The sequence below is a fragment of the Oscarella lobularis genome, chromosome 11 (assembly GCF_947507565.1).
Source record: "Oscarella lobularis chromosome 11, ooOscLobu1.1, whole genome shotgun sequence".
Lineage (NCBI taxonomy): Eukaryota > Metazoa > Porifera > Homoscleromorpha > Homosclerophorida > Oscarellidae > Oscarella > Oscarella lobularis.
Window position 1 is genome coordinate 1900287 of NC_089185.1, and position 26416 is coordinate 1926702.

Genomic DNA, 26416 nt, shown 5'->3' on the forward strand with positions numbered 1-26416 from the left:
AAGACGATGACGAAACGGACGACGACGCTTCCCTTCCGCCGCCGCTAACTCTGCGGCCGCCGAGGCTCCCGAAGGATCCCCCTCCGCCGCCGCTGACTCAGCCTCCGACAACGGAAACCTGTGCGCCGACGAAGGACCCCCCGTTAACGCCGATGGGGAGGGACCCGCCCCCACCGCAGCTCAGGCTGCCGCCGGCGCGGAAGTTAACACTGCCGCAGACAAAGTCGTCGAAGGACACCCCGCAGTTACGTCCGATGGGAACGGACCCCCCCCCTCCCCCCGCCGCTCACGCTGCCGTTGAAAGGGCCCCTGCAAAGGAACTCCCTCCCCGCATGACGCTTCGTTCGCGCATTGTACCGGACGCCAAGCACGCCAACAAGAGCGACAAGTAACTTTGCAAGGGCCTTTGCGCTGTTTCTTTCCTCATTTTTCTGTGATAATTATAATCATACTTGCGGTGAGCTAGCCTCGCAAGCCCTACCTGCACACTTTGATGAAACTGGCAGCATTAAACGTAATTTCTGGCCGTGAAAACCGTTTAATATACATTGCAGTTTGTTCATAGTATATTAGTTTACTGAAAAGCAGAATTTTCTAGACCATTAAACAATAGGATGACCACGTAGCGCCATCACTTTGTTTATGTCCCCATTACCCAGTGAGAACTATGTAACCATTTCTGTTTCCAATTTCCGTCCTAATGCCGTTGTCCAGTATAGAAACATTTAGGCTTTCATGTTTTATCTAGTATCTAAATCAATATTGAAATATTGGAATATTGCACCTGGAGTGGTATTTTAACGCCTCCGATTTGAACGCACGCTAGCAAAGAAATAATGTCGCATATAGAAGAAGAAGAAGCTTTGAGCGGTTTCGTACGCGAGCGAGTGGCCGCAGGAGCAACGCACGTTGATATCAGCCGAGATCTGCAATCGCTTTACCCCGGTGAAAGAGGCCTCTCTTCATCTTCGGTTCGCCGCTTCTGCGCAAGCAACAACGTCTCGCGAAGGTCTGGCCTGGACGTTAGCGAAGTCTTGGAAAGCGTGGCTTCCGCTGTCGCAGAGGTTAGAGTCGCTCCGGCGGTGGTACGCCACTTACCGTACTCGCGCGATTAGAGCCCCTGGGACTCTATTGTTTCAAAGGTCCTCGGATATGGGGCTATAATCGAGAGTGGGGCTTTAATCGAAATGGGGCTTTATTGTTTCATTCAGTGCATTGACACGCTACAGTACGTACAATAAACTTGTAATTTTAATTGGAAAGCACACTATTCATTTTCTGTTTCGCTGCTGTCTATCTCCGATGTATTTGCAGATGTCAGCATCTCTTCATCTGCATCGCCATCATCAGACTCTTCTTCGGAGTCGTCATTTGAAACTACCGGTACATTATCTTTTTCGCGAAGATGTAATCCTGCTTCGCAGTCTCTTCCTGCCTTCATGCAAATTATTTTGTCATCTTCAATGCCATCTCGAGCTGTTGTGACGCCGCAGCCCTTAAAGGACTCTGAAATCATGCTAGAACTGAGGCTGTTCCATGCTCTAACAACCCAGCTTACGACGTCTTCCAGAGGGGGAGGGCGAGGATTTCCGCTAGCAGTGTTGGTTTCTTTACCAGAATCCAAGAATTCGTTATAGTACTCGCGAATTTTTGATTTGAAAGGGCCGTTCCAGCAGACGTCTGGAGCCTGGACGTACTTGGTACAGCCGCCTGGTATGACGGCTGATAATACTCCTAACTTCTTCAAATGAGATTTCGTTTCGTTGCTCACATGACAGCGAAAGCTATCTCATATAAGAAGTCGAGGTTGACGAAATAAAGACTGACCGAGAACTTCATCAATGAAAGCGTCTGTCAAGGATTGATTCATCCACGAAGTTCCTTTGTACTGAAGAAAAGCACTGCTGCCCCATTCTTGATCAAGGGAAGGAATTGAGCGTTTTCGAGGAAGAAGGATAAATGGCTTGCATTTGGAGCCATTTCCTTTAGCGCAAAGCATGACGGTAATTCTCATTTTTTCAAGACCTGTTGTCTTGACGGACACTTCTTTCGATCCTTTTTCGGCGAGTGTCTTCCCAGAGAAGGAGTCTAACCAAACAGCCATTTCGTCGCAGGCAAAGACGTTGTTCATGGAGACGTTATTAATGGCAATAACCTCTCTGACGAAGCAAATGAAATCCACAATTTTTGGTACGTAATTCTCCGGAGTTTTCTGACAGGTAGTTGTTGCTCGACGAAGGCTAATTCTGTGCCGAGCTATAAACTTAGAGAGCCATCCGTCTTAGGCGGAGAAAGTCGTAGATCTGTAAAGTTCTTTTGATAATAACTCTTTGTAAATGGCAACGGCGGCTTTCTGCAGCCTAGTCCGACTGACAGCCAATTTACTCTGTCGGCGACTTTGAAAGAACTCGAAAAGCTGCTCTTCCAACTCGGGAAACTTTGGTTTTCTACCTCCTCCATCGCTACGAAATCTCTTCGGATTGGACGACTCCATTTTTTCTTTTTTTGCTCGCCACGTGCGTATGGACTTCCTATCCACATGATATTTTGCTGCCGCGGCAGAAAGCGAATGTTGGGCAGCGTACGATACGGCTTCTAACTTAACCGACACAGAAATTGCTTTTCGAAAACGTCCCATAAAGCGGAGAGAAAGATGACGAAAACGAAGGAAGATACGGGTAGTTGAAATCGGTAAGTGCGGGTATGTTGCGGTGAACGGCATAGCAGGTGCTTTCACCTTACATGCCATAAGACGTGCTGTCTTCGAATACAGCCCCGGGGCAGTATTCGAGATGGGGCTTTAATTTTTCAACTCGTGGAGAAAGGGGGGCACTATACGAGAGGGGGCTCTAATTGAGAGTGGGGCTCTAATCGCGCGAGTACGGTAACTGATCGACAATTGGTAGTGAATCTGAGTCTGACGGCACTGACTCAGAGTCTTACCCTGATTAGAAAATCGAGAAGAGGCGAATTTCGGAAGGCTTAGTTCAGGCCAAAAAACGAAAATGTACAGTCTCCGGGCTGATCTTTTCTCTCGTTGAATGAAAAATTACTGAAAAAGTATTTTGTCCGTGGATAAATGGAAGAAGGCGTTTTGGAGCAGCCGGCAGGCCTCGAAATAAGCTTTATGAAATTGTTGGACGTATGTCAGAATATAGTCGGACATTCAGATGCATGCAAAGTTTGGACAAACTAGGCGAAATGTAATACCCCGGTGCCTCAGTTAACTTGACATAACTGTCTATGAAACCTTGTCAATATCCCACAACTTCACAAAATCGTCCTCCTCTTCCTCGATGAGACTTTCACTTGAAGAACTCTCGCTCTCCGATCCCGTTTCAAAATCCGTGGTATTTGTTTGATGACTGCGATTCCTTTTCCCATGTTCTCTCTTTCTGTAGCGCTTTCGTGATGATTGGAAGGGGCTCCTTCTTTTTTGCACTCCACCATAGAGTTCTTCTAAGCGTGTTTCAATCCACACTAATCGCACTTTTCTCCTCCGTATTGAAGCTTTCCCTGTCGGCGAAGCGTCGCGGTCGTTCTTTTAGGCTTCGCAGCGACGCTTTTCGATGTTTCGGCTGCTTTCGGAGTGGCGGCTTTCGACTTTCCACGATGGGCGTGAGAAACATGGTGCGTTGGCGCGCCGTCGACTTCCTCCGTTATCTGCTTCGATCGATACGCATTGAGTTCCGACGCTCGGAGAATCTGGACGCACTTGTCCAGCGTAAGCGGGGTTTGATCGAAGAGTTTCTGGCGAACGCGTTGATTCCGGATGCCGTGCAGAAGTCTGTCCGTGACGGATTCGTCCTGCCTCTCCCAGAATTTGCAGGTGCGTGCGAGCTTCGAAACCACGGTTATGTAATCGTTGAGCGACTTGCCGGCTTCTTGATCTTGACGATAGAACTGGTAGCGCTCGAACTTGGCGTCGACTTTTGGTTAGCAGTATTCTCGGAACTTCGCGAGAATCGCATCTACTGTGATGTGAGCTTCCGGGACGGCGTCATCTTCATCTTCCGCGTCGGCCGGGGGCGTAAACGTGAACGTCTCGTATAGATCGAGAGCGGAGTCGCCGATGCCGTTGTGGAGTGCGGCGACTTGAGTTTCGCGATCTTCCTTTGTTATCTTCGCGGCTCGGGCGAAGTTTTTCCAAGCGCGCTTGAATTTCCTCCATTATTCGCCTTTGTGGGCCGGATCACTGAGGTTCAGCGCCTCGGGTACACGAGCGGTCGTCATGAGTGCGGTGGCCATAATCTGCCACGCCTGTCACCATGTAACGTTCTGTGCTGTTGTCTTACAGGTAAGTAAGTGCACTAGAGCTAACAAGCCTAGGTATATATAAAACAGTTGATATTAACTAACTCAACTGAACTCCACTCATAACACGTAACAAAGACATCGAGTTCTTTAAAGAAGCACCAATATTTATAAACAAAAGTTTGCGAAGACCTACTGGATTGATGCTGTCGTAAGCATCTTTAGTCATTGCTTCGATATTTCGCAGCAAATGCAAGACGTCACGGCACTGGCACGTCGAATCTTCAGATTCCGTCTTCGAATCAATGTTCCTCAACATTGATCGCTGCTCGTCCTCGCCTGCATCAATTTCTAATTCCTAAATATATTAATAAAACAATACCATTAGAAAGAGCCATAAACTGTACAGCATTGGCTATATTGTAATACTGTAGTTCTACTGTAGTACTAACCTCCTCTTTAGGAAGAAAGATTTTGTTTATTACAGCGTCGTAGTGTCCTAACGATTTGTATTTTGCCATGACGTGAGCTCCAACTCGAAGCTCGTCGAGACATCCTCGAAACGGTTGCATCTTGGATATGGATTTTCTCTCACGAACGTTGTAAACAACGTACATTATCATGAAAACCCCTAAAAATTACAGACGGCAATTTGTGTGAACGTCTCATGCTAGTCTATTTCTCTCACGTACACCCAGCGTGGTGCTTTCTCCATTCCGCTACGTTTGCGAAATCGCCTTCGCTCAGCTCGCAGTCGTCATCGTCGGTGTAAGCCATGGCCTTTGATGTGATCGTAATAATTTTTGCTGATTTGCTAAAACTAATTCGATTACGCTAATTGACGCTCGTCCTGACGCTGGGATTGCTCTGGAGGCAATCGCGAGCGTCGCGACGCTCGGCGACGATCGCGTCAGCGATTTGTTAATGTGAATGGTATGACGCTAACGCTGGCGCGAGCGTCGCTTATGTCAAAGGACCTTAACTCTTGACGAAATGTCACTCTCACCAGGATTGTTCTCGGTGGTTTATGATTGCACTGGATGCAAGTCGTTGCGTACTACTTTACGGGAAACGCTACCAACGAATCATCTTTCCAACCTATTGTCTTAAAAATTACAGAATGCGCAGAAGAGATCGGTCTTCGTGTTGCAACTGTAAACAAGTGACATGGGCAGTGCAAACCGTGCTATGTGGAAAGTATTTGGAGTAAGTGCGACAAAGACTCTGGTGTAAAAACACAATTGACCACCCCACGAAGCAGGTCGAAAACTCTACTTTCTTGCTGACTTGCCTCACGTCATAAAGAATTTAAATGCCGCTCTGTAATAAATTTATTCTACCAGACGACGTTGCAGAGTTCTGCCCACGTTGGACGGCGGTGGACGGGTGCGTCCACCGATGCGGCTTTGCGTCCAGCGCTGAACCTTCAGCGTCCATCGAATTTATATTATAAATAAAGTATTTTGCGCTAGAGAGTTGCAGTAGTATTCATCCGTTCCCTGTCCGGGACACCGCATTCGTTCTAATTTCCCGTCTGTTCAACCCAGAACGATGTCCATTCAGCGATTCTTCAAGGTTTCCGAGCGCGACAATCCATCGAAGCGGTCACGATTGACTGAAGATGAAAGTGACAGCAGCGAAAGCGAAGTCGATGACGATCTTGCAATCGTCCACGACGCCGCAAGTTCCGTGAGCACTTCGTGCTCTGCGAGGGAGTCAAGCGGCAGTTCGAGCAAGACAGTAAAGCAATCGAAAACATTCAATCGTCAGTGGCTTAAAGGCTTCGTTATGACAATGCAAAAAAAGGAATGTTCTGTACTTTGTGCCAAAAACACGACAAAAGAACTTTTAATCTGGACACATGGAAAACTACTCCTTGCTGTCGTCTGAGACTAAGCAGCATACGGTCACACGAACGATGTGCCGCAAACAAAGAGCATCGAATCAGAGGCCACGGCAAGGACGACCAACGTTGCTCAATCTGCAAACCCCGTAGTGCCGGCGAAAGGCATTGAACAGGCTTTTCGTTGTCTGTACTTTTTGGCGAAGCAAGGCATTCCTCACACCACAAATTTTGTTCCTCTACTGGACTTGGCTGGTTTATTAGGGGTCGACATCCGGCGGCAAATTAGCATCGCTCGAAACGCCTTGTACACTTCGGATAAAATGATACAAGAGATGCTGTATGTATTATCAGAAGTTATTGAAATGAGCATCTTGGCAGACCTCAAGAAGTCCGATCATTTCTCACTTATGATTGATGAAACTACCGACTGTTCTCAAAGCGAGCAACTGGCTATTCATTGCCGATTTTTGGATGCGTCAACTGGAAAACTCAGATGTCACTTTCTGAAAATAGTCGACGCTTTAGAGCCTGAAATTGAAGCTGTCAGTGAAGCCGAAGGAGATCGTCAAGCGTGCGTCAGGCTCGGAGCAGAAACGATTACAAATCGAGTTCGCGAATTTTCTCAAAAAGCAGATTTGGATCTGAATAAAGTGAGAGGTATAGGAACAGATGGGGCTGCCACTATGGTGGAATGTCGAAATGGAGTTGTGAAACGACTGAAGGTGCATTGTCCCTCAGCTATTGGCGTACACTGTGCCGCGCATCGTCTTAATTTAGCTTCAAGTCATGCCGGAAACTCTGTTCCTTTTGTGAAGCAATTTCACACCATCATTCGACAAGTCTACGACTTCTTCAACAATAGCGCTGTTCGAACGGCGGGGTTGAAATCGATAGAAACGCTCCTGGAAGAAAAGAAAAAGTTGGCTGCTCCGTGTCAAACGCGATGGCTGAGTATAGAAAAGTGCGTGAGCGTGCTTAAATCGTCTTTTACGTCTGTCGTTGTGAGTCTGGAGAGAGAATCCGAAGAGCGCCATGACGCGAAAGTACTCGGCCTTGCAACGTTACTTTGCGAGTATCGCTTTGTTGCCACGCTTCTTTTCTTATGCGATGTCCTCCCTCACGTCACTATTCTTTCAAGGTGTTTTCAGCAGTCTTACTGCGATTACAGCATAATACCGCAGATGATTTCTACTACTCTGACAGCGCTTCGAGAGTTTCAAGAAAGCGAAGGCCCAAATTTGAGGAAATTGCCTGAATTTTTGGAGCACCTTAAGAAGAACGATATCAATATTAAGATAAAATTAAATCAAGGGCGAGACTACTTTGATTCGAGCATTCGTAAAAGCTATCTGGATGCGCTGATTTTAAATATCGAGCGCAGATTTGAAGATGAAGACGTAGATAATTTGACGCAGAGTTCTGGAATCTCGTTTATAAGCCCAAAAAATTTGCAACTAAAGTTTTTTGCTGTTTTGCGTAAGTTAGATCTGTGCTTTAGTTCCCCGATTAGCCAAATATCTTGGTATTTCAAGCTGCGATCAAACTCAAACTTTAAGAAATGCGTCTCTTTTAGCTTTTGAGTATCGTATCGATGATAAAACACTCGAAAAGAAGTCGTCAAAATGAAAAAACTTGGATTTTATCGACGCTTTCAGTCGGCATTTGCTTTTAGCTGTACACCATGCGACGAAAATCTAGTAATCGTACGTGATACGTTTCACCAAAAAGCAAACTGTCATAATCATAAATTTTGTTTTTTTTCTTAGCCAAATAATCCCCGTTGCAAAGATTTTGGACGAATTTATAGAATTGCTGTTCGTATCTTATATGTAAACTGTATTGCGGCCGTCACTCATGATTCGAAATCTTTTGTCTCCTAATCGGAACTTCGAGTAGTATTGGCCTAGTATGAAGAATGGGATCGCCAACTCGACGACGAAATTTGGCGACAGCCCAGCAGACACTGTTTAAGACGCCGCGTGTAGTGACTCCGGATAGCGTGCGTTGGATGTGATGCCCTCCCCATTATATATGTGAGTGCATGTCAGAGAAAAGATCAGTCTCCGATTGGTGAACCCCTGGTCAGCTAATGGTATCCTAACCTGCGTGTCCACTGCCGCGGTGTTGTGCGTAAAGATAGTGTGTATATGAGAACCCCGGTGCGTAACAAGTGGTGGAGAATCCGGGTAAAGGCATACAGCTCGAGGCCAGGTACCATCTCGACATGCCTTAGAAAAAGAGTGTGCGCACCGGTACCGGAGTGAAAGTAAAAATCCCGTCGGGACGTCTGGTCGACGAACTATCCCGTCGGGACGTCTGGCCAACGTCGTACGTGCCGGGATCGCTCGAATGACTGAGGACGGCCCGTGTCGAGGACACCGTAGCGGGGTCGGTGGGAGTTCGATCCTCCCTATATGGCAGTCAGAGTAGAAGACCTTCCACTATCGGGGGGTGTGTGAAAAGAATTTGTTTGTCCGACTCTGGGCAGGTGCTAAAAGCTGTCACGTGGGGTTCACACGCGAATGGGAGAAGCTGTGTCTGGTAGGCGGAGACCGAAGACAAAGGGGACCAGATAAGATGGTCGTCTTTGTGGTCTAGAGAGTCCATAACACACGTCTGCCTAAGGCACTAGGTTCATTCGAGTACGAGAAGTTACTTGAGAAGGACGACTTATGAGGCAAAGGAGACAACGGTCTGCAGCCATCCCGCCGCCTGGGGGACAGCAACAGCAACAGCAACAGCAACAACAACAGCCACCAACCACCGCCACAGCCACAGCAGCACCAACAGCTACTCCCGCAACCAGCACGACCCTCGGCTATACATCAAGAGATTAAAACGTTCTACGGAGGCGCCGCTGACGAGGTAGAATTGTGGTTTTTGCATCTAGAACATTTAGCGGCACTCCGGCGATGGGATAAAAAGACGAAACTACGTGAGGCCATTGCAGCGTTGGGCTCCGGAGTGAGGCGCGAATACGCGGCGTTTGAGGCAATAACGCGACCAGCACGCGTCGGTTGGGCGGAGTTCGAGCGACACATGAGGACGACTTACGGACCGAAGCGACCCGTCAGCTTCGGGACGAAACGTTTGATGAACATCAAGCAGGCGGCGCAAGGGGTTACTCGCTTCCGACTCATGTCGACGAGTCTCGTTCAAGCCGAACAAGTTCCAGCAAACGACGGGCATGTTTCTCAGCGCATGCTGGTTGTGTGGTTCAAGCATGGAATGCGAGCCGAGTTTCAACCCGACACGATACGCGAAGATCCAATTACCCTAACCGATGCGTACCGAGCCGAGGCCATCTGGAGAGCCGTTCTCAATAGACAAAACCCGCTGGGGGAGGTTTACGTCTCCCATCCCGCAGCGATAGCCAAGAACGACGGGAAACCAGAAGGACGGATGAAGAGACTAATCAACCTGGAATGGCGGCGCAGCTCAAGCAACTCGCTGCCGAAGTAGAGCGACTTTCCCAAATCGTACAGGAAAGCAAGCGACTGTCTTTGGCAACGAGGGAAGTGCAGCAAAGTCTTTCGAAGAGGTGGCGACGTGATGACACCCTTTTTAATGGCCACGCCCTACGGAACTGTCGGGCTTACTTCCCAGGGAATTGCAGAAACTGTGGGCGATGGGACCACCAACCCTCGCCAAAACAATCCGGCCTGGAGTTAATGCCGTGTAGGATAAGAATGACAATCCTTTTGCTGAATTTGGCCGCTCTTATTTACCAACGTATCCCGTGCTCAAGCTTCAGTTTTGGCAACAGGCCCTTCTCCGTTTTTCATTTCTTGCTTTATGCTCTTGCCCTCTTCCACTCGCTAGTGTTATTCATATCCATGCTCCGGAAAGCTGCCAACGAATGCTTTCCACCTGGCGTCTTTACGACCTCCAGTACGCGAGCAAAAGCTTTTGAGCACAGACATGGTGTTCTGCGATATGTGGCAGCGAAATGAGTCCCAGACGAGGAGTGTAGGACCGAATGACACAGAGCCAATAACGCGGCGCAAAAAGTCTTCGGTGAGGAAATTGTCCATCGAAACTTTTCCCGCCCATGAGAAAAAAAGACTTTCAGATAACTTTTCGGCAATTGCTGAAATACGTCTCTTGCGATTGATGAGTACATACTGTTTGCACTTACTGCCATGCGCCTCCGCGCAGAGCATCACTGTAATGCGCACCTTTTCGTGCCCGAGCGTCGGAAACCTGACATCTTTGGCACCACTTGTCTCAATGCATCTATTTGCCGATACGCTCGAGCCAGACGGACGTTTCGCAACAATAAAAGATGTTTCCTCATTCGTATTTCATTTCTTCGCGCAGCTTTCTTACAAACATGATAAAGCTGACAATTTTTTCAATCGAGTCAGAAGGAGGACCTTGGCAGGTTGTCGCAGTGGCACGCAAAGTCAAATTTGGAGGGTGTATGTCACCCCTGTTCGATCGTAACATAAACCGAAAACGCGTCCTTGATAGCAGACGCATGATCCGAAAATTTGAACGACCTTTTTCATCGATGCGAAAATGTTTTCGAGCAGATTCAGGCGAAGAAAAGCAAGGGATTTGCGGTGGTAGTCCAATGCAGACATTTAAATCTGAACGCGTGCAAGAAGAAAACCCGTATGTGGAGGCATTCGTGGTGCAGAGCTTGATCTCTGGTGGAGCGGGCTAGAAAATGAGGGGATCCTTCTTGATCCTTCTTGATCCTTCTTGAGCTTCGGCGGCTGAAGGGGTAGCGGCGGCAGATGGGGAAGCGTCGACGTCGTCCGGCTTGAAAAAAGGAATCGCTTCCGGCTTCATTTCGTTCCTCGCTGCTTTCACGCACATCATGACCACCTAATGACGACTTAGTATTTAATTTTCTAAGGTCTTTTTCACTTACCAGGACCCATGTCGGCTGCTTTAGCCCGATCCTCACATTTTCTTTCGCAGCTTCTAATATAATGCCGCGGTTGCCTTTTTTCGTCACCTTTGCGCCATCGATTGCCGAGATATATCTGAAGAAAGCCTCGAGCTCCGTCTTCTGCAAATCAAAAACGTTGATGCTCATTGCTCGACCTCTGGCTTCTTTTTCTGCTTAAAATGTAGGCTTTTTGCCCACGTTGGTGTCAGCGAGAATTGTAGGAGAACTAGCGAACGGCTGCAATAATGGTCAGAGTTTCGATAGGAGTTCCGGCGCAATCGATAGTTTAGCTGTGCGATTGCAGGTAGTCTATTGGCTAAAGAGTGTGTCTGTACAGCAGTACAAAAAAGGAACCAAAATCGCTGTTTTCGTTACAAAACGGTGAGCTTTTTAGTCGAAACAGAAGAGTGGCATCCGGGAAATGTCTACGGCACATTTTCACTGTTCGATGCTACTGCGAAACCGGCGTGCGGTTTGGTGTACAATGCGTTTTAACCTGTTCTTCCTGGGAGCAATTCTTTCCGATGTTCTCTTTTCTTAATGTACCTAAAGAACGCCTATAAGAATTGGAAATTGTGCCTGCAGCGCTCCAGCTGCGTTAGGCCCCTGCCGTCGGCCGAGCTGTGCCAGTTGCTTATCAAGCGGATGTAATCGCTGCCTTCCGGCCCAATTTCTCAAGATGATAAGCAACTGAGAGTGATAAAAGTCTCTCCGCATCCCCGACGTCTTGCTTCCTCAACCCAGCTAGTGCCGTGTACGTAAGGGTTGTCTCGGATGACTGAATCACATCTTTGACACTCTCCATTTTTAGGCCGTCTGGTCCACCCGAGCGAGTATGAGACGCGATTCTCTATAAATTAAATTTTTGCCACCGTTTTATTAGAAGCTAATTTCAATATTGACCTTGAGAACGTGATTACTGATTATGATCCTCCCTGTCATGGAAATGTTTGACGGTGTCCTCGTCAATTTCCGGAACGTACATGTGGGTTCGGAATGGAATGCCGTTCTCGTCGTATTCTCTTACAATGTGCTGGAATTCCAATTGTGCTGGTAGCGATCGCGGACAGTCAATTTCTGTCTCGTCGTTCAGTGACAGCATAACCTCTGTAAAATTATTGAATGGTTGATAATGTCTTACTGGTAATATTCATGAAAATGGTGTACCTCCCGACCAGGTATGTCTCGTGTGACCCGCAGGTAGTGTGTTCTCCCGAAGCGCTCTTACGACGGCAATCCAGAGGGCACCTTTATCCAATTGCTGGCGTATGAACAGGAGCATAGAGGGGGTACAGCTCTATTGTAGACGACAGCCTGTGGAGAGCTAACATTTCCTGTCAATCGACAGGTCAGTATTTACGTTTGACTCAGATAGATAATGAAACCTACTTTTCGGGGTGAACATGTTGCGCATCCTCTCAACTCCCCATTTCGAAACTTTTCCACGCACGTTTGCTCGTATTTGGAGAATATTCCCTGGCCTTGACCTACCTCGACCGCGTAAACTGTTTAACTCTCCGTCAGCTTCCTCCTTTAGCCAATATAGTGGTTACTCATTAATTAATGGAAGTGCTTGTTAAACGTCGTGGAGTGCCCCTCTTTTTTCTTTCTTCCATCAGCGTCATTATTGTATTCATCGTCTAGTAGCTCCAGCGAAAAAGACAATAGTGTCAAAATAGGTAATAGAAAACCATATAGCTGTAAGCAGACATCGACGGTACTTACAACCAATGAGTAAACCACTAAGACTTTTTCACAATAATATAATAAACAAAATACTAGCAACTCTCTCTTTTCCTAGATAGAAAGAAGAACACAAGCGCTTTTTCTGGCTAACTGAAACCGCATCAGAGCCCAAGACCTCTGAAATCCGAAAATTCCGATGTGGAGATATCAATTTCAGAGTCTTGAGTACATTACGAGCGAAAGCAGTGACAACGGAAGTGACAACGAGAGTACGGCGTCTAATAAAGAGGTGTTTCCAAGTTGTCCGAAAGGCGTTCAAACTATTGTTGTAGCAGTACAGCCGTTTTTTAGAATTCCCTTTCACCCAAATTGCTTTAACTCCGATATGGAGCACGCTCGCTCAGCCTTTGCAGCTCCACCACCTCCGAATGCCGAGAATTCTTAATAGTTCACCACTTTGAAGGAATGTCTGTCGTTGAGCTCGAACAAATCTGCAGCCACCTTAATGCGCGGCAGACTTCGCAGCTGCGTTTGCATAAAATGTTTGTGCCGCTGCTGATTCTGAAATTGCGCGCACGTCCTACAACCTTGAATTTTTCCATTTAGCTTGTAGTTCATTTCACATATGCTTGCGCGCGTGCATGCACCTTAGACTTCGTTACGCCAATGTGAGTTTGAGCTGCGAGTTTTAGCTTTGAAAATCTTCTGCTGCAAGTCTTTGAAATTGCGATTTGCGCTCTTCTCAATAAACGTTCAAAAATTTAACTGAGCACGTGATTCGAGGCCAACAACATACTTAAAGTAGAAGATAAATTCTCCTTAGTGGTGTTGAGGCCCAAAGTCCGCCTGGACGTCGACGAGATTGGATGTTGACAACGCGAGAAGCCGTACGAGGTGACATTGCTTGCACTTTTTTAAATCTTAAATCCGGCTCTTTACGCATGCACCACTCAGCATCCAATCAACATAACCTTGGTCCCAAACCCCAACAATACTCCCCAACAACAGGAGTGGATGTCCTCATCCATGGTCGGACCAAAAACACATAAAAGAAAAGACTAATGGGCGCGCATGCAGGAAAAACAGAGAACAGAGACATCAAAGAACTCAGGAGTTACCAAGAGAGATAAAGGAAGAATGAGAGTTTAGGAGTTGTCAAAACGACGGGGACGCCGACCGGCGTTTGTTTTCTTCGAACGACGAGGTATAAATGAAGAGCGAGAGAGAATTCTAACCGGACGGGGTCGATCCGATGTAGCATCTGCGGTAAGAGCGGCGCTTCCTGTACCAGGCAAATGATCCGATTGGCCACCGGCGCGCACGTCGTCACGAGGCGAAGAATTCCGGGAGCGACTTCCGATGCCTTGCTTCCACATTGATCCTCGATCCCAGGAGTAGGAGAATGGGTATGAGGCTCGACGAGGTCATTACGGAGGGTAACAGCTGCAGACTGGCCTCCGTTGAAGGATGAACAAAGGTCGAAGGTGTGGAGCCGGAAGGAAGAACTTCTATTGCAGTGCTCGGCGGAAGTTGAGTTGAAGGCGAATAGTAACAGATAATTCGCTGAACGTTTGCCAGGGTCGTTGAGACGGATTGAACCTGAGCGAGCGCGTACGTGCTGTCGTTGAGACAATTCTGCCCCCGGTACGGGCCGTTAAAGTGTTGACGTAATTTTGGCCAGAGACGTGGTTTCCGCACGTTGGAGTGAAGTAACACGTGCTGGCCGAACGAGCTCGAGCAATTCGAGGACCCAGAGGTATCAATGGAGTCGGACAACGTCGAAAAAGAAGAAGAAAGGGCCAAAGAAGACGAGAAAAAAGAAGATAACGAGGCAAGAAAAGATCCCCAAAGGGGGACCCGCCACAAGGTCCAAGCCACGCCTACAAAGCAACATCACCAATGCTATACAAAAAAAACAAGAAGAATGGAGGAACTGGGAGCGCAATTCAAGGAGCAATCAGCCAGGGAGAAGAAAGAAAAGAAGAATGAAGAGAAAGAGGCGATGAAAGAAACCAACGAGAAATTTACAATGCCTATAAGGAAGCTAACAACTGAAATCATCACCGAACAAAAGAAAGAAGCACAAGATCTCATCAAAAGATCAACGACAACGAAAGCAACAAAGCTATCGCAATAGCCCGCCGAGCCGAATTCAGTGACTTTGTCGAACGACAATTACACCCAAAAGGACTACAAATTACGGTGAACATAACGCCGATGCTTGCTAAAGACTCTGATATCTTAGACTAATTCGCCGCCGAGAAAAGAGAGTTTGAATCTAAAACAATGCAAAGCCTGATTGAACACCATTCAAAGATAGAGAAAAACATGACGAATACCATCAAAGAAGACAGATACAGTCGACTCTCCGAATAGTGGACACTTTGGGGAAGATAAATTTGTCCACTCTAGAGAAGCTGTCCACTCAAAGAAAACCATATATTTTTTACGTCAATTCGAAACGGCTTTTCGCTCACAGAATTATAAGATAAACGCGTCCAAGGTTGCCTGCTTTGTACAATGCCTGCTGCAGGCAGCAACACGGTCAATATTTTGCCCAATCTTTTTTGCTTCTTCTGCGCAGTTCTTGCTTTCCAGAAACAGTTTCACATTTTCCAATTGCGTCAATGCTTCAGAAAACGTTGATATTTTCAAAGGAATCGTGTCGTGAACGTCGATGAGGACTGTTGCCATGTCAATGGCAGTTGACGTCTCTGATGAAGTTGGTCTCTGAATTCTGTGAATGGAATGAAAATCACCGATTACAAGTATTCCCAATCTAAAGAAAATACAATATTTTTGTAATTATTTAGATAAATAAATAATTAAGCTGGCCTTTTCTTTTTCACTGCCTCGTCAAATTGACAAATTGAATATTGTCTTTTCCTAGGTTTTTTCTGAAGTGTCGAATGGTCTCTGGGTGTCCGCTGAATCCGAGGACGCAACCGCATTCTAGGGCTGCTTCAGAGCACCCTGACATTTAAAGGTGCAGACCGACATCGTTCACAAAAGAGGTATTTTTCTAAAGTACATATATGTACAGTAATTTACTTTTGTTTAAAGAATTATATTTACCTGGTTACTGAAGTAGGCCAGTCTATGAAGTTCACTGACGACGCGTATTTGACGAAGGTTTGCTCTTTTGTCACTTTCAGGGTAATTGCTGGTAATGGCTTTTTTTAGCTGATCGAACAATCCTGAAGCAATCTCCTCGCAAAAGTTCCTCATTGCGTTGGGATTATAAAGCCTGTTTTTATGGGCGCTAAGATGCCTATAGAGTGTAGTCTGAAAGTCACTGAATAGCACCGGGAACGACTCTGTAAGTAACGTTATTTATATGATAAAATTATATATTATTTTACTCCTCCTTACTTTGAGACTTCATTCTGGCCAATTCATAACGGAGTTGCTGATTTTCTACTTCCAATTCCTGTATCCTGCCACGCGCGACGGTCAGCTCTTCTTTTGCCCGCAGGAGTTCCGCTTCAAGCAAATTGGGTAAGGGATGGACGCGTTCCTCAGGCTAGGCTCATCTCTTTTGAATTGCTGAAACGATTATAGGATGTCGCTTTCGGCTCACCTGAGCTCGGTTCCTCGCCGGTGCTACGACGCCTACCTGTACAGCACGTTTTGGCGGGGTGTGTAACGCGGGTGATTCAGAACGTCGGGCATAGATTCGATGTCCTCGCTGTGCTTTTTGCACAAATAGGCCGATACGGCATCGCTGAGATCGTCCAAGACTTCGTTCAAGCGCTGTGGACAAGGGCGAAGACGACCAGCACACTCGCTATTACTAAAAACGGCCGCGCAGCAAAGCGATTCGTCGGACTGCCTGCTGCTGTGGCGATAGCAAAGCGAAACATCGTGGGCGAAGCCTCTATGACGCGCATCCTTTCCGGTGTACAAACGGACTCTTCCATGGCTGGCCAATCCTCAGGATGTCTTATATCGGGTAGTGTAACCTTCCTTCAACGCGAAAATGCACTCGTTTGAGCTGTCCATAGATGATGCGAAGAGATCGGAGGCACGGAAGAAAATGCGCGAAAACGCTTCCTACGCGCCAAATCCCTCAGCTGAAGCGCGAAACCGAATGTTTACAAAAAGTTAAGCTTTGTGCTACATACGAAAATGTGTTAACGCCTTTCGCATCGAAGCGGAAGACCGTAACTAATTAGCGAACGTCGGATCTGCGGCTTCTCTGCCCATTATCTCAAATGGCCCCCTCTTCGTTTTTCCTGGCAAGTTGCGCAGACCAAGTTTATACGTTTGCGCGTGTGTTAGGCTTCAAGCAAAGCTTACCCGAAGCCTGTGGGCCTTACCCAGACACCTAAACATTTCACAGAATGCTTTTTGGTTTATTGGTTGGCCAGCGTCTCTTGTGACGTCATTTTGGGTCGCGCATGCCCTATCGCTTTTGGGTCCTGCTCGTAACAAGAAGATTTACTGCGGGAAATTCGAACATCGACCTACACGAGCATGCGCATTTGACCATTCCTCGTTGCCACCTTAAGGCCACGCCAACTCTAATGATTACTTTTGAAATGTAGACAGATTACTCCTACTCCGTCTTTGGGTACTCTGTTCCAACACTATTCCGAGAGAGGTTCTCGATTAATTAGGACCCCCGCTGCACACGCAATTACAAGAAAACATGATTTAGGCGCTGCTGAATTACAGGTACCGATTAGGTAGTGTTGCCGTTTCTCCATCAGTACTGTACATCAGTACGTGTCACAGACTGACCTGGACTTTAGCGTGTCAAAGGGGTTGTGACCGTACGCGTAACTAGATTAATTAAATTATGTTGAGGGGTCGGGCCGTTCGGGCCGGTCTGGCCGGTCGCAACGTTGCTTGCAACGAGGGTTGGGCTCACGCACGCGAAGCGTTCTTTACTGAAGGCGCTTAGACGATATTAAAACGGTCAACGGTCGCCAGTTTTTGACGGAACGAGACGAAACGTGAACGGCTCCTCAAACGGATTAAAAGCAGTAGATAACCAACGCATGAAACGACGTGAAGTATAGTAACGGGTTCTTTAGCGTTGAAGTAACGACGGCGAAACGACGACCGCCTTTTCGGCGCACTTAATTTCTTGCCGAGGTAAGGCACACGCCGTTCTAATTTTGTTGTATGCAGCGTCGCTTAGAGGCAAGCAACTCTAAAAGTGCTTCTTTCGTTCTACATGGCACGTTTCGAGGGACCCGTGGCGTCATTCGGCGCGGAATTAATGCGACGCGAAAAGAAACGGTATGACATTGGGGGCCAGTTATCTCCACCACTATGAGCATACGCGCCATCTTGGACGATGACGTCATCGAGTCGTTGTCCGCGAACTCCTCCTTCGCTTTTCGTCGCTCGGCGTCGAGCGCGACGCGAGCGAACTTTTCGAAAGGGTCCCTTGGACGTACCGCGCTCCTTTCGCGTCGGGGCCCCTTTCGGAAATCGTCGTTTTTCGAGCGATTCGGGCGCCGTTTCGCTTCGTTCGAAGTTCCGAGAGCCGTTATTCGACGCCGCGAAGCGTTTTCGATCGTCGAATCGCGCCGAAAACGCCCGCGAAGCCCCGTTTTCCGCGATTCTCGCGGTCGATCGATTTCGAACCGCGCGCGGACGACTTTCTCGACGACAGGGTCGCTTCTTCGGGATCTTCCTAATACCCTTCCGCTTTCGGTCGACGCCGGGGGCCCCTTTGGGGTTCCGAAACGTTCGCGTCACGCATACGGGTCACCAGAAGTGCTCGCCGTTCTTTCTCTCGGCCATTTTACGCTTTTGCTCGCCTTTTTGGCTCTCCGAAGCGCTTCGTCTCTCTTCTTCGCAAACCATTTTGCGTCTTCTCGCATCGCAAAACGCTTTTTCTCACTTCTTCTCAAGCGACGCTCGCCCTTCCGTGAGCTGGCCAGTACGCTTTTTTGCGTTGCTTCGTTATTCGCTTTCTGCAGCTGATCGTCCGTAAACGCTCGCCGTTTCAGCGTTTGAGACTACGCTTCGCCCGCCTTCGACTTTTTCTCCCCGTTTTCGCGGCGATCGCGAAATTTTGCTGTCCATTCGACTTCTTCGCGACGTTCTACGCCTTTTTCTCTCCGATTTCAGTCTGAAATCGTTGTCGCGAAGGGGTCGAATCGTCGCCATTTTCTGCTCACGTGAGCGCATCGAGCGTCATCGAGCAAATGTTGCGACCTATTTTCCTTTAGATTCCTTTGCCGATTTCGTTGCCAATCGGCCACGTATTGCCCGTACCGTTGTGTGTGCGGGCCACTTAGAAAAGCTAAAAACAGCAAGAGCAACAGAAATGCGCAGAAATCTCGAAGTCGTTCTTTTTCCGATTTTAGGACCGACACAGAATGCCTCGAAAACGAAGATTCCTTTTGAATCAAGACAAGCGGTCTCGCGATGCTAAACGAAAGCGAAAAGCGAGATCGGTCGTATCTGAGGACGGAAGCAGCGCTGAGCAAAGCAGCAGCTCCACAGATCGCAGTGCTGCATTCTCGCCGTCTCAAGCGGAAGAAGTTCCTACCGATGCCTCGACTAGCGGAAGCATTGTCTCTGAACCGCGCGAAATGATCCCATTGAATCCCGACCTCTATTTTCGCGCGTTCTCTGCTTCCACAATGCCTTTGTGCGTCGCCGAATCGGGCAGAAGCGCAGATGTAGTCTCTCCGGCCGGCGAAGACGTGCCAAACGAATCTGCAGAAATAGTAGAAGTGCCCGTCGAACCGCAGAACGGCGACCACACTTCGAACCATTCCGTAGAAGTCCAAGAAGTAGTCGTACCTCTCCCAAACTATCCCGCATTTCATTATAACCCACAAAATGTGTACGATGGAGCACGCATAGGTTCAATGTCTGCTACCTGTCGCCACTGCAGTGCAAAAAAATGGCCAACCGAACCTCCGAGAATCTGTTGTGCAAACGGCAAAGTCGACGTTCCCTTGCTCGGTCCTCCTCCCGAACCGTTACAAGCTCTTCTGACAACTAACACATCTCAAGCCAAAGAATTCAGAAAAAAAATACGCACATACAATTCCTGCTTTGTTATGACGTCATTTCAAGCGCACACTTTAGTCGAGCCCGGATTCATGCCCACCTTTAAAGTTCAAGGGCAAATTTATCACAATATCGGACCTCTGACTCCTGCAGCTGAACAGCGACCCGAATTCGTTCAAGTATACTTCATTGACGATCGCGGACAACAGGCCGACGCCAGATTATCTTGGCAAATAGACCGAGAATCGCAGTTAAATAGACACACCACCCTTTGCCTACAAGACATGCTTCACGAGCACAACGAGCACGTGCGCATTTTCAAAACCGCCCTCGAACAGCGAACACCAGACATGCCCGACTATCGTGTCGTTATACGTGCAGACAGAGTTCCCCGAGGCCAACACCAAAGAACGTTCAATGCGCCATCTGGCAACGACGTCGCCGCCCTCTTACCCGAAGGTCAAGAAGGATATCGTGACATCGTCCTCTCCAATAGAGATAGTCGAATTAAACGCATTACCGAAATTCACAGATCTTACGATTCGTTACAGTATCCGCTTCTTTTTCCAAGAGGAGAAGATGGTTACACAATATTGTGCAGACAGAAGGATCCGAAAACGAATCAAATTACCGAGAAAAAAATGTCTATGCTGCAATTTTACGCATTTCGAATCATGCAGCGCGACGGCGACTTTAACATTCTTCTGCGTGCAGGCGAATTGTCTCACCAATTTATTGTCGACGTTTTTGCCAAAATCGAAACTGACAGACTGAACCTCCTTCGTACAAAGCAAGAACAACTTCGTGCGGCCTCCTACACGGCACTAAGAGATGCAGTCGAAACTGACGGCGACGTGCGCGACGTTGGCCAATTGGTCGTTCTACCGTCGTCGTTTACCGGAGGACCCCGATACATGCACGAAAAGTGTCAAGACGCTATGACGTACGTCAAGCATCACGGAGCTCCTGATTTATTCATCACTATGACCTGCAATGCCAATTGGCCGGAAATTACGAGCGAACTCCTTCCGGGACAAACACCAAATGATCGACACGATCTCATAGCAAGAGTTTTCCGCTTGAAAGTTGAAAGGTTCATGTACCTCGTGGACACGCAAAACATTTACGGCATCAAACGCTGCCACGTGTACACGATCGAGTGGCAGAAGCGCGGCCTACCTCACGTACACTGTCTTTCGTGGATGGTAGAAAAAATTCGTCCCGATCAAATAGACAGCATCATAAGCGCCGAACTTCCCGACCCCAACGAAGACCCAGAACTTTTCGCAACAATAACCAAGCACATGATCCACGGACCTTGCGGCCAACTCAATCGCAGATCTCCTTGCATGAAAGACGGCCAATGCACCAAACACTATCCTAGAGAGTTTTTGCGCGAGACCATCACATCTCTCAACGGTTATCCCCTATACCGACGTCGATCTCCAGAAGACGGCGGAATAGAAACGACCATAGGCCGATTTCACGTTGACAACAGGTGGGTCGTTCCGTACAGTCCATTTCTATCTCGCACTTTCGACTGCCACGTGAACGTCGAATACTGCAGGTCCATTTGCGCGCTGAAGTACCTCATGGCCTACTTGAACAAGGGCAAAGACAAAGCTGTTGTTAGCTTAGCAAATCAGCACAGGAACGACGAAATCACGCGGTACCAAATAGCGAGATACATTAGTACAAACGAAGGCGTTTGGCGCATGTTGCAATTTCCCATTCACGACCACTTTCCAGCAGTCGAACAACTTCAAGTCCATCTGGAAAACGGACAGAGAACGCTGTTCAACGTTGAGAACGCCCCGGACCGTGCAGCAGAACCTCCTGCTACGACATTGACGGGTTTCTTCGAGCTCTGCTCTAATGACGATTTCGCCAAAACTTTGCTGTACATCGACGTTCCGCGATACTACAGATGGGTCAACAAAAAGTGGCAGAGAAGAAAGCAGGGTCACATCGTGCCCGAAACTGACGGCATTAGAAAGTCAACAACTTTAGGACGCATTTACACCGTTCATCCCAGAAACACCGAATGCTATCTTTTGCGACTCCTTTTGCTTCACGTTCGAGGACCGACGTCTTTCGCAGACTTACGAACAGTAGATGGCACCGTTTTTGATACGTACGCCGAAGCGTGTCGGGAACGCGGACTTTTGGCCGATGATCAGCATTGGCACCTCGCACTCACGGAAGCCACGGTCACCGATCGTCCTTACAAAATTCGTGACATGTTTGCCATCATGCTTCACATGTGCGAAATTGCCGATCCTCTTCGTCTATGGGAACAACACAAGGAAGCGATGGCCCAAGATTTCCTCCGAACGCTTCGCAGACGCGCAAATGACGATACACTACCGTACACTGACGCAATTTTCAATCGAGCCCTACTTTGCATCGAAAACAAACTGCTTTCGTTTCCTGGAGGAAAGCCACTTAGCGACTACCATTTGCCCAGTCCTGATCGCTCTTCCGAAGAAGACGACGACAGCCTTCCTAGAGAAATTGCCGCTGAATACTCTTATAACACCGCGGAGTTGCAGGAACGACTGACAAGGAATGAACACTCCCTCACGGAAGAGCAAAGACACATATACGAAGAATTACTTTCATACGTCGCTCGAGGTCCCGACGATTCTATCATTTTCCTCGATGCGCCAGGAGGAACAGGAAAAACCTATTTACTCAATCTTTTCCTCGATAAAATACGATCACGAGGCGACATTGCTCTCGCAGTCGCTTCTTCGGGAATCGCGGCAACTCTCCTCACTGGCGGCAAAACGGCTCACTCTGTTTTTAGACTACCTTTAGATATCAGTCGTTACGAGCGTCCCACGTGCACAATTCAGAAAAACACAGCGAGAGCAAGACTTCTCTCCCTGGCCAAAGTCGCGGTATGGGACGAATGCACCATGGCCAACAAAAAAGCTCTCGAGGCATTAGACAGGTCCCTGCGAGATATTCGCAACAACGACACACTCATGGGAGGTCTCCCTCTAATACTGGCAGGAGACTTTAGACAAACCCTGCCTGTTATACCAAAAGGAACAAAGGCCGACGAGATCGCCGCATGCCTGAAATACTCACGCTCCATTTGGCCTAAAGTTCGAACTATGCGTTTGACAACGAACATGAGAGTGCATCTGTACGGAGACCGCGAGTCAGGCTCTTACGCCGAGTTACTCTTGCAAATCGGCAATGGAACCATTCCCACCTGCCCTGAAGACGGTCTCATCAACATACCTTGCGGCACAGTAGTCCAATCATCTAACGAACTAATACAAGCCGTTTTTCCTCAACTTCAGGAGCGATACAAAGACACCGCCTGGCTTGGCGAACGTGCTATTCTCGCTCCTCGAAATGACGCCGTCAATCAAATAAACGACACTATGCTCCAGCTTATACCAGACAACGAAAAAGTCTATCTCGCAGTCGATACGACTATGGAACCAGACGACGCTGTCAACTATCCCACCGAGGTTCTTAATTCGCTCAATCCCCCCGGTCTTCCAGCGTACACCTTAGCTCTAAAAGTGGGTGCGCCTATTATGCTTCTGCGAAACATCGACGCCCCAAAACTGTGCAACGGCACAAAGTTAACAGTGACTAGATTATTTTCCAACGTTATAGAGGCCACGATATGCACGGGACAGTACGCGGGAGAAAGCGTTTTTATTCCGCGCATTCCACTGATTCCCTCCGATTGCACTATCCCTTTCAAACGACTTCAGTTTCCCGTAAAACTGTCGTTTGCTATGACCATTAACAAATCCCAAGGCCAGACCCTAAAAACAGTTGGTCTCTATCTGCCTACAAAATGCTTTGCTCACGGTCAATTCTACGTTGCTTGCTCCAGAGTAAGCTCTCCACAAAATCTCTTTGTACTTACTGACGGACCTAAAACGGCGAACGTCGTCTACCACGAAGTTCTTTAGCTAAAATACCTTTGCAATTTGTTTACGCCAGAATTCTCGATGAGCAGCACTGCGAAGTCAGGCCCTTTTTGATGCACGCGTTACGTAAATCATTCTTTTAGCTCAGCGCATTCCAATGAGGCCGCATGCGCGGCATTCCAATCACTGCGCATGCGCTTCATTTCCTTTGTCTCGCCTCGCTCCTTTTTCGTCTGCAAACTCCATTTCAAATCCTTCTCGAAACCTCTCTTTAGACGCGAAATCGACGCAAATCTTTGTCGCGTAAGCCTTACCGCCAACGCAGCGCCCTTTCGCGCCATCTTCGGCCACCGACATTTCCTCCCCCTTTTGAGAAACGCTATTTTTCCTCTCGAAATATCACCAGGACCTCTGTTTAAGCCCGCGCGCGTCTTTTTCAGCTCAAAACAAATCGCAAAATTGCCTAACACTCTTTTTTCGTTCCATTAGAACGCCCTCTCGAAATGAACTCGCCTTACCCTTTGCCATCGAAAGCCCAAATAGCAACCGACTACGAACGCTTATGCGACGTACCCTATTCGCCGATCGGTAAGCCGAAAATGACGGTTCCTTTCGCTCTTGCACGCGCCTCACCTTTGATTTCCCCTTTTAGCCTACCGAGCTAACTTTCACGCTGTGATCGATACTTTGTCTGAGGTTAAGCAACCTGCGAACAGCTTTCAAACGAGGACGTCCTGTTATTTCGACGGCTACGTCATTGACGACACCTCAAGAATGAGATTCGTATGCTTCAACGCTCAAAAGCGCGCTTCCATCGCCCAGCTCGCCCAGGCCGGCGAAGCTGTCGCATTCGCCAACGTTTTAATGAAGAAAAATCGCTCCACCAACGCCGTCGAGGCTCAAATTCAAGATAATACGACTGTGGCAAAATCTCCAAAAAAGATTGACTTGCCCAATCACGTTCATTCCAAAACGAACGTGCCAAAGCAGATTACCATATCTCAATTGACCGACGAAGCCCCGGACCAGCTGGTGACTGTTGACGCGAAAGTCGTTGAAATGTCGGAGACGACCACTCTGTCTACCGGTTCACGCGCCGGCTCGAGAATAAAAAAAGTTGTCATCAGCGACAGCACTGCCTCTTGCGTTCTCACGCTCTGGAATGACTTTATTCAAACAGTCCAGCTGAACCAGTCCTACACATTTCATTCCATGGCAATAAAAACCTTTGGCGATATCCGAAGTCTGTACACGCCTCAGAGAAACGCAGCTATTACGCCTTGCACCGAAATCTCCGACGTATCGCCTAATACCGTCACACTCACTGAAAAGCCGACGACTGCCGAAAACGTTTCCATCGCCAGCGTGTCCGACTACGTCAACTACCACCTCTGTCCGGCGTGCAATTCCGGCCGCATCACCGAAGTGCAAAACCATCTCTTTCCTGGAGCCGGCCGCTGCTCCTCTTGCTCCACTCTAACTCTGATGAAAAACTGCCAACGCTCTGCATATGCTCTGCTCACTCTTTCTGCTGAGACTTCCAAGCTTATTCTCAGCGCGGATGCCTCTATTCTGACCGCCATCGCTCAGTGTCCCATTCCGTCATTGACTGAATGGGCTCTTCTCAATGCACCTGCATTTGACGTCATATACACAAGAAATAAGAAGATCGTGAGAATCGAGCGAAATGACGGAGCCAGCGCCGCTATCACAACACCACCGTCTTCTACCGCTTCTTCCGCTCCTGCTCCTGCAGAAAACATCACTCCTTCGAAACCTAATCAAACCAGACGTATCGCCCAATCGACCGCCACTCGCTCTCTGTCCGAAGCATTGTTAGCCGCTGACGTTTCGCAAGCCGTTAACAAGACTCCTGTTGAGTCTCCTTCGTCCCTCACTCAGAAGCGCCAGGCTCCCAAAAACCGCAAAAAGTAACAATTTCACTCCATTGTTTTCTTTAAAACATTTCGTTGGTCTTTCGACCCCATATTACGCGTTTCTGCTTACTGCACCCTTTGCACGGCAGACATACTAAGTAAGTTCTTTGGAATTTTAACAGTAATTCGATTTTCGATTATCAGTTAAAAAATAATAAAAATTGCTATTTGCAAACAACTTGCTCTCTAAACCACGCCTATTAAACACAAAATTTATCTAAAAGGAAAATGTTCTCTAGCAAAACCCGAGCGAAGCCGGGTAGTTAGCTAGTGGCGTACTATTTGTAGGTAAATGCATTGTTGTGGCAGTAAGGTCGACATGCAGGCCCAGTCAGAGGAAAAGTAAGCTGGGAAGGGTGGAGAAGACTAATTCTTTTTTTCTTCTGTATTTCTATTTTTCGTAGAGGTAAGTGTACTCTAGCTTAGGTTAGGATTTTTTACAGCGCATCCCTGTTTTTTTATAGTATTAGTGTTAGGATTTTTATAGTGCACGAATAATGATAGAATTAGGGTTCTTAGTTGCTATGGCTGTAAATAGTAATTTGTAAATAATAAAAAATATATAATTATTTGAAAACGTGCTCGCGTGATGCCAATAAAGGCGGATTCCAGAGGCACACTCCTATAAACGTGCCCAGGTAATTGGTTAATTAATAAGGGGCGGGCTTTGCAACGTTGCAAAGTTTTTCTTGCGATGCGCTCTCGCTTGGTGCGCAAACGGCCGTCTAATGACGCCCTGCAAACTACGTTTTATTCCATTACCGTGGCAGATCGCAAAGTAATTTGACCAGTGTTCCTTGCATGCGGTATTACGTTGGCCAAATATGGTCATTCCCGGTTGCGCACAAGAGAGAAAATTCGATTCTTTTTACGGACTACTATACACACAGACGTTTTTGCTCGCTGTACT

The 26416-nt window shown here is 47.7% G+C and overlaps 2 protein-coding genes across 3 annotated transcripts; both read left to right on the forward strand.

The window, feature by feature from the left end:
- Positions 1-19024: 19024 nt before the first annotated feature.
- On the forward strand, positions 19025-23611 carry LOC136193039 (uncharacterized). Its single transcript, XM_065981828.1, has one exon. It carries the CDS (start codon positions 19025-19027, stop codon positions 23609-23611), a length of 4587 nt encoding a protein of 1528 aa, XP_065837900.1.
- A 214-nt stretch (positions 23612-23825) lies between these two features.
- On the forward strand, positions 23826-25568 carry LOC136192694 (uncharacterized). Of its 2 annotated transcripts, XM_065981380.1 has the most exons (3): positions 23826-23872; positions 24059-24157; positions 24222-25568. In XM_065981380.1, the coding sequence occupies exons 2-3, from the start codon at positions 24073-24075 to the stop codon at positions 25502-25504; spliced, it is 1368 nt and encodes a 455-aa protein (XP_065837452.1). In that variant the 5' UTR covers positions 23826-23872; positions 24059-24072; the 3' UTR covers positions 25505-25568. The 2 variants fall into 2 exon arrangements, with proteins under 2 accessions (XP_065837452.1, XP_065837453.1); XM_065981381.1 differs by having other exon boundaries at positions 23872-24157.
- The last annotated feature ends 848 nt before the right edge of the window (positions 25569-26416 follow it).

Coding starts and splice junctions, on each gene's coding strand:
- LOC136192694 (XM_065981380.1), top strand. CDS start 24,073: ATGAACTCGCCTTACCCTTTGCCATCGAAAGCCCAAATAGCAACCGAC. Junction 24,158..24,221: donor CGTACCCTATTCGCCGATCG/GTAAGCCGAAAA, acceptor TTCCCCTTTTAG/CCTACCGAGCTAACTTTCAC.
- LOC136193039 (XM_065981828.1), top strand. CDS start 19,025: ATGCCTCGAAAACGAAGATTCCTTTTGAATCAAGACAAGCGGTCTCGC.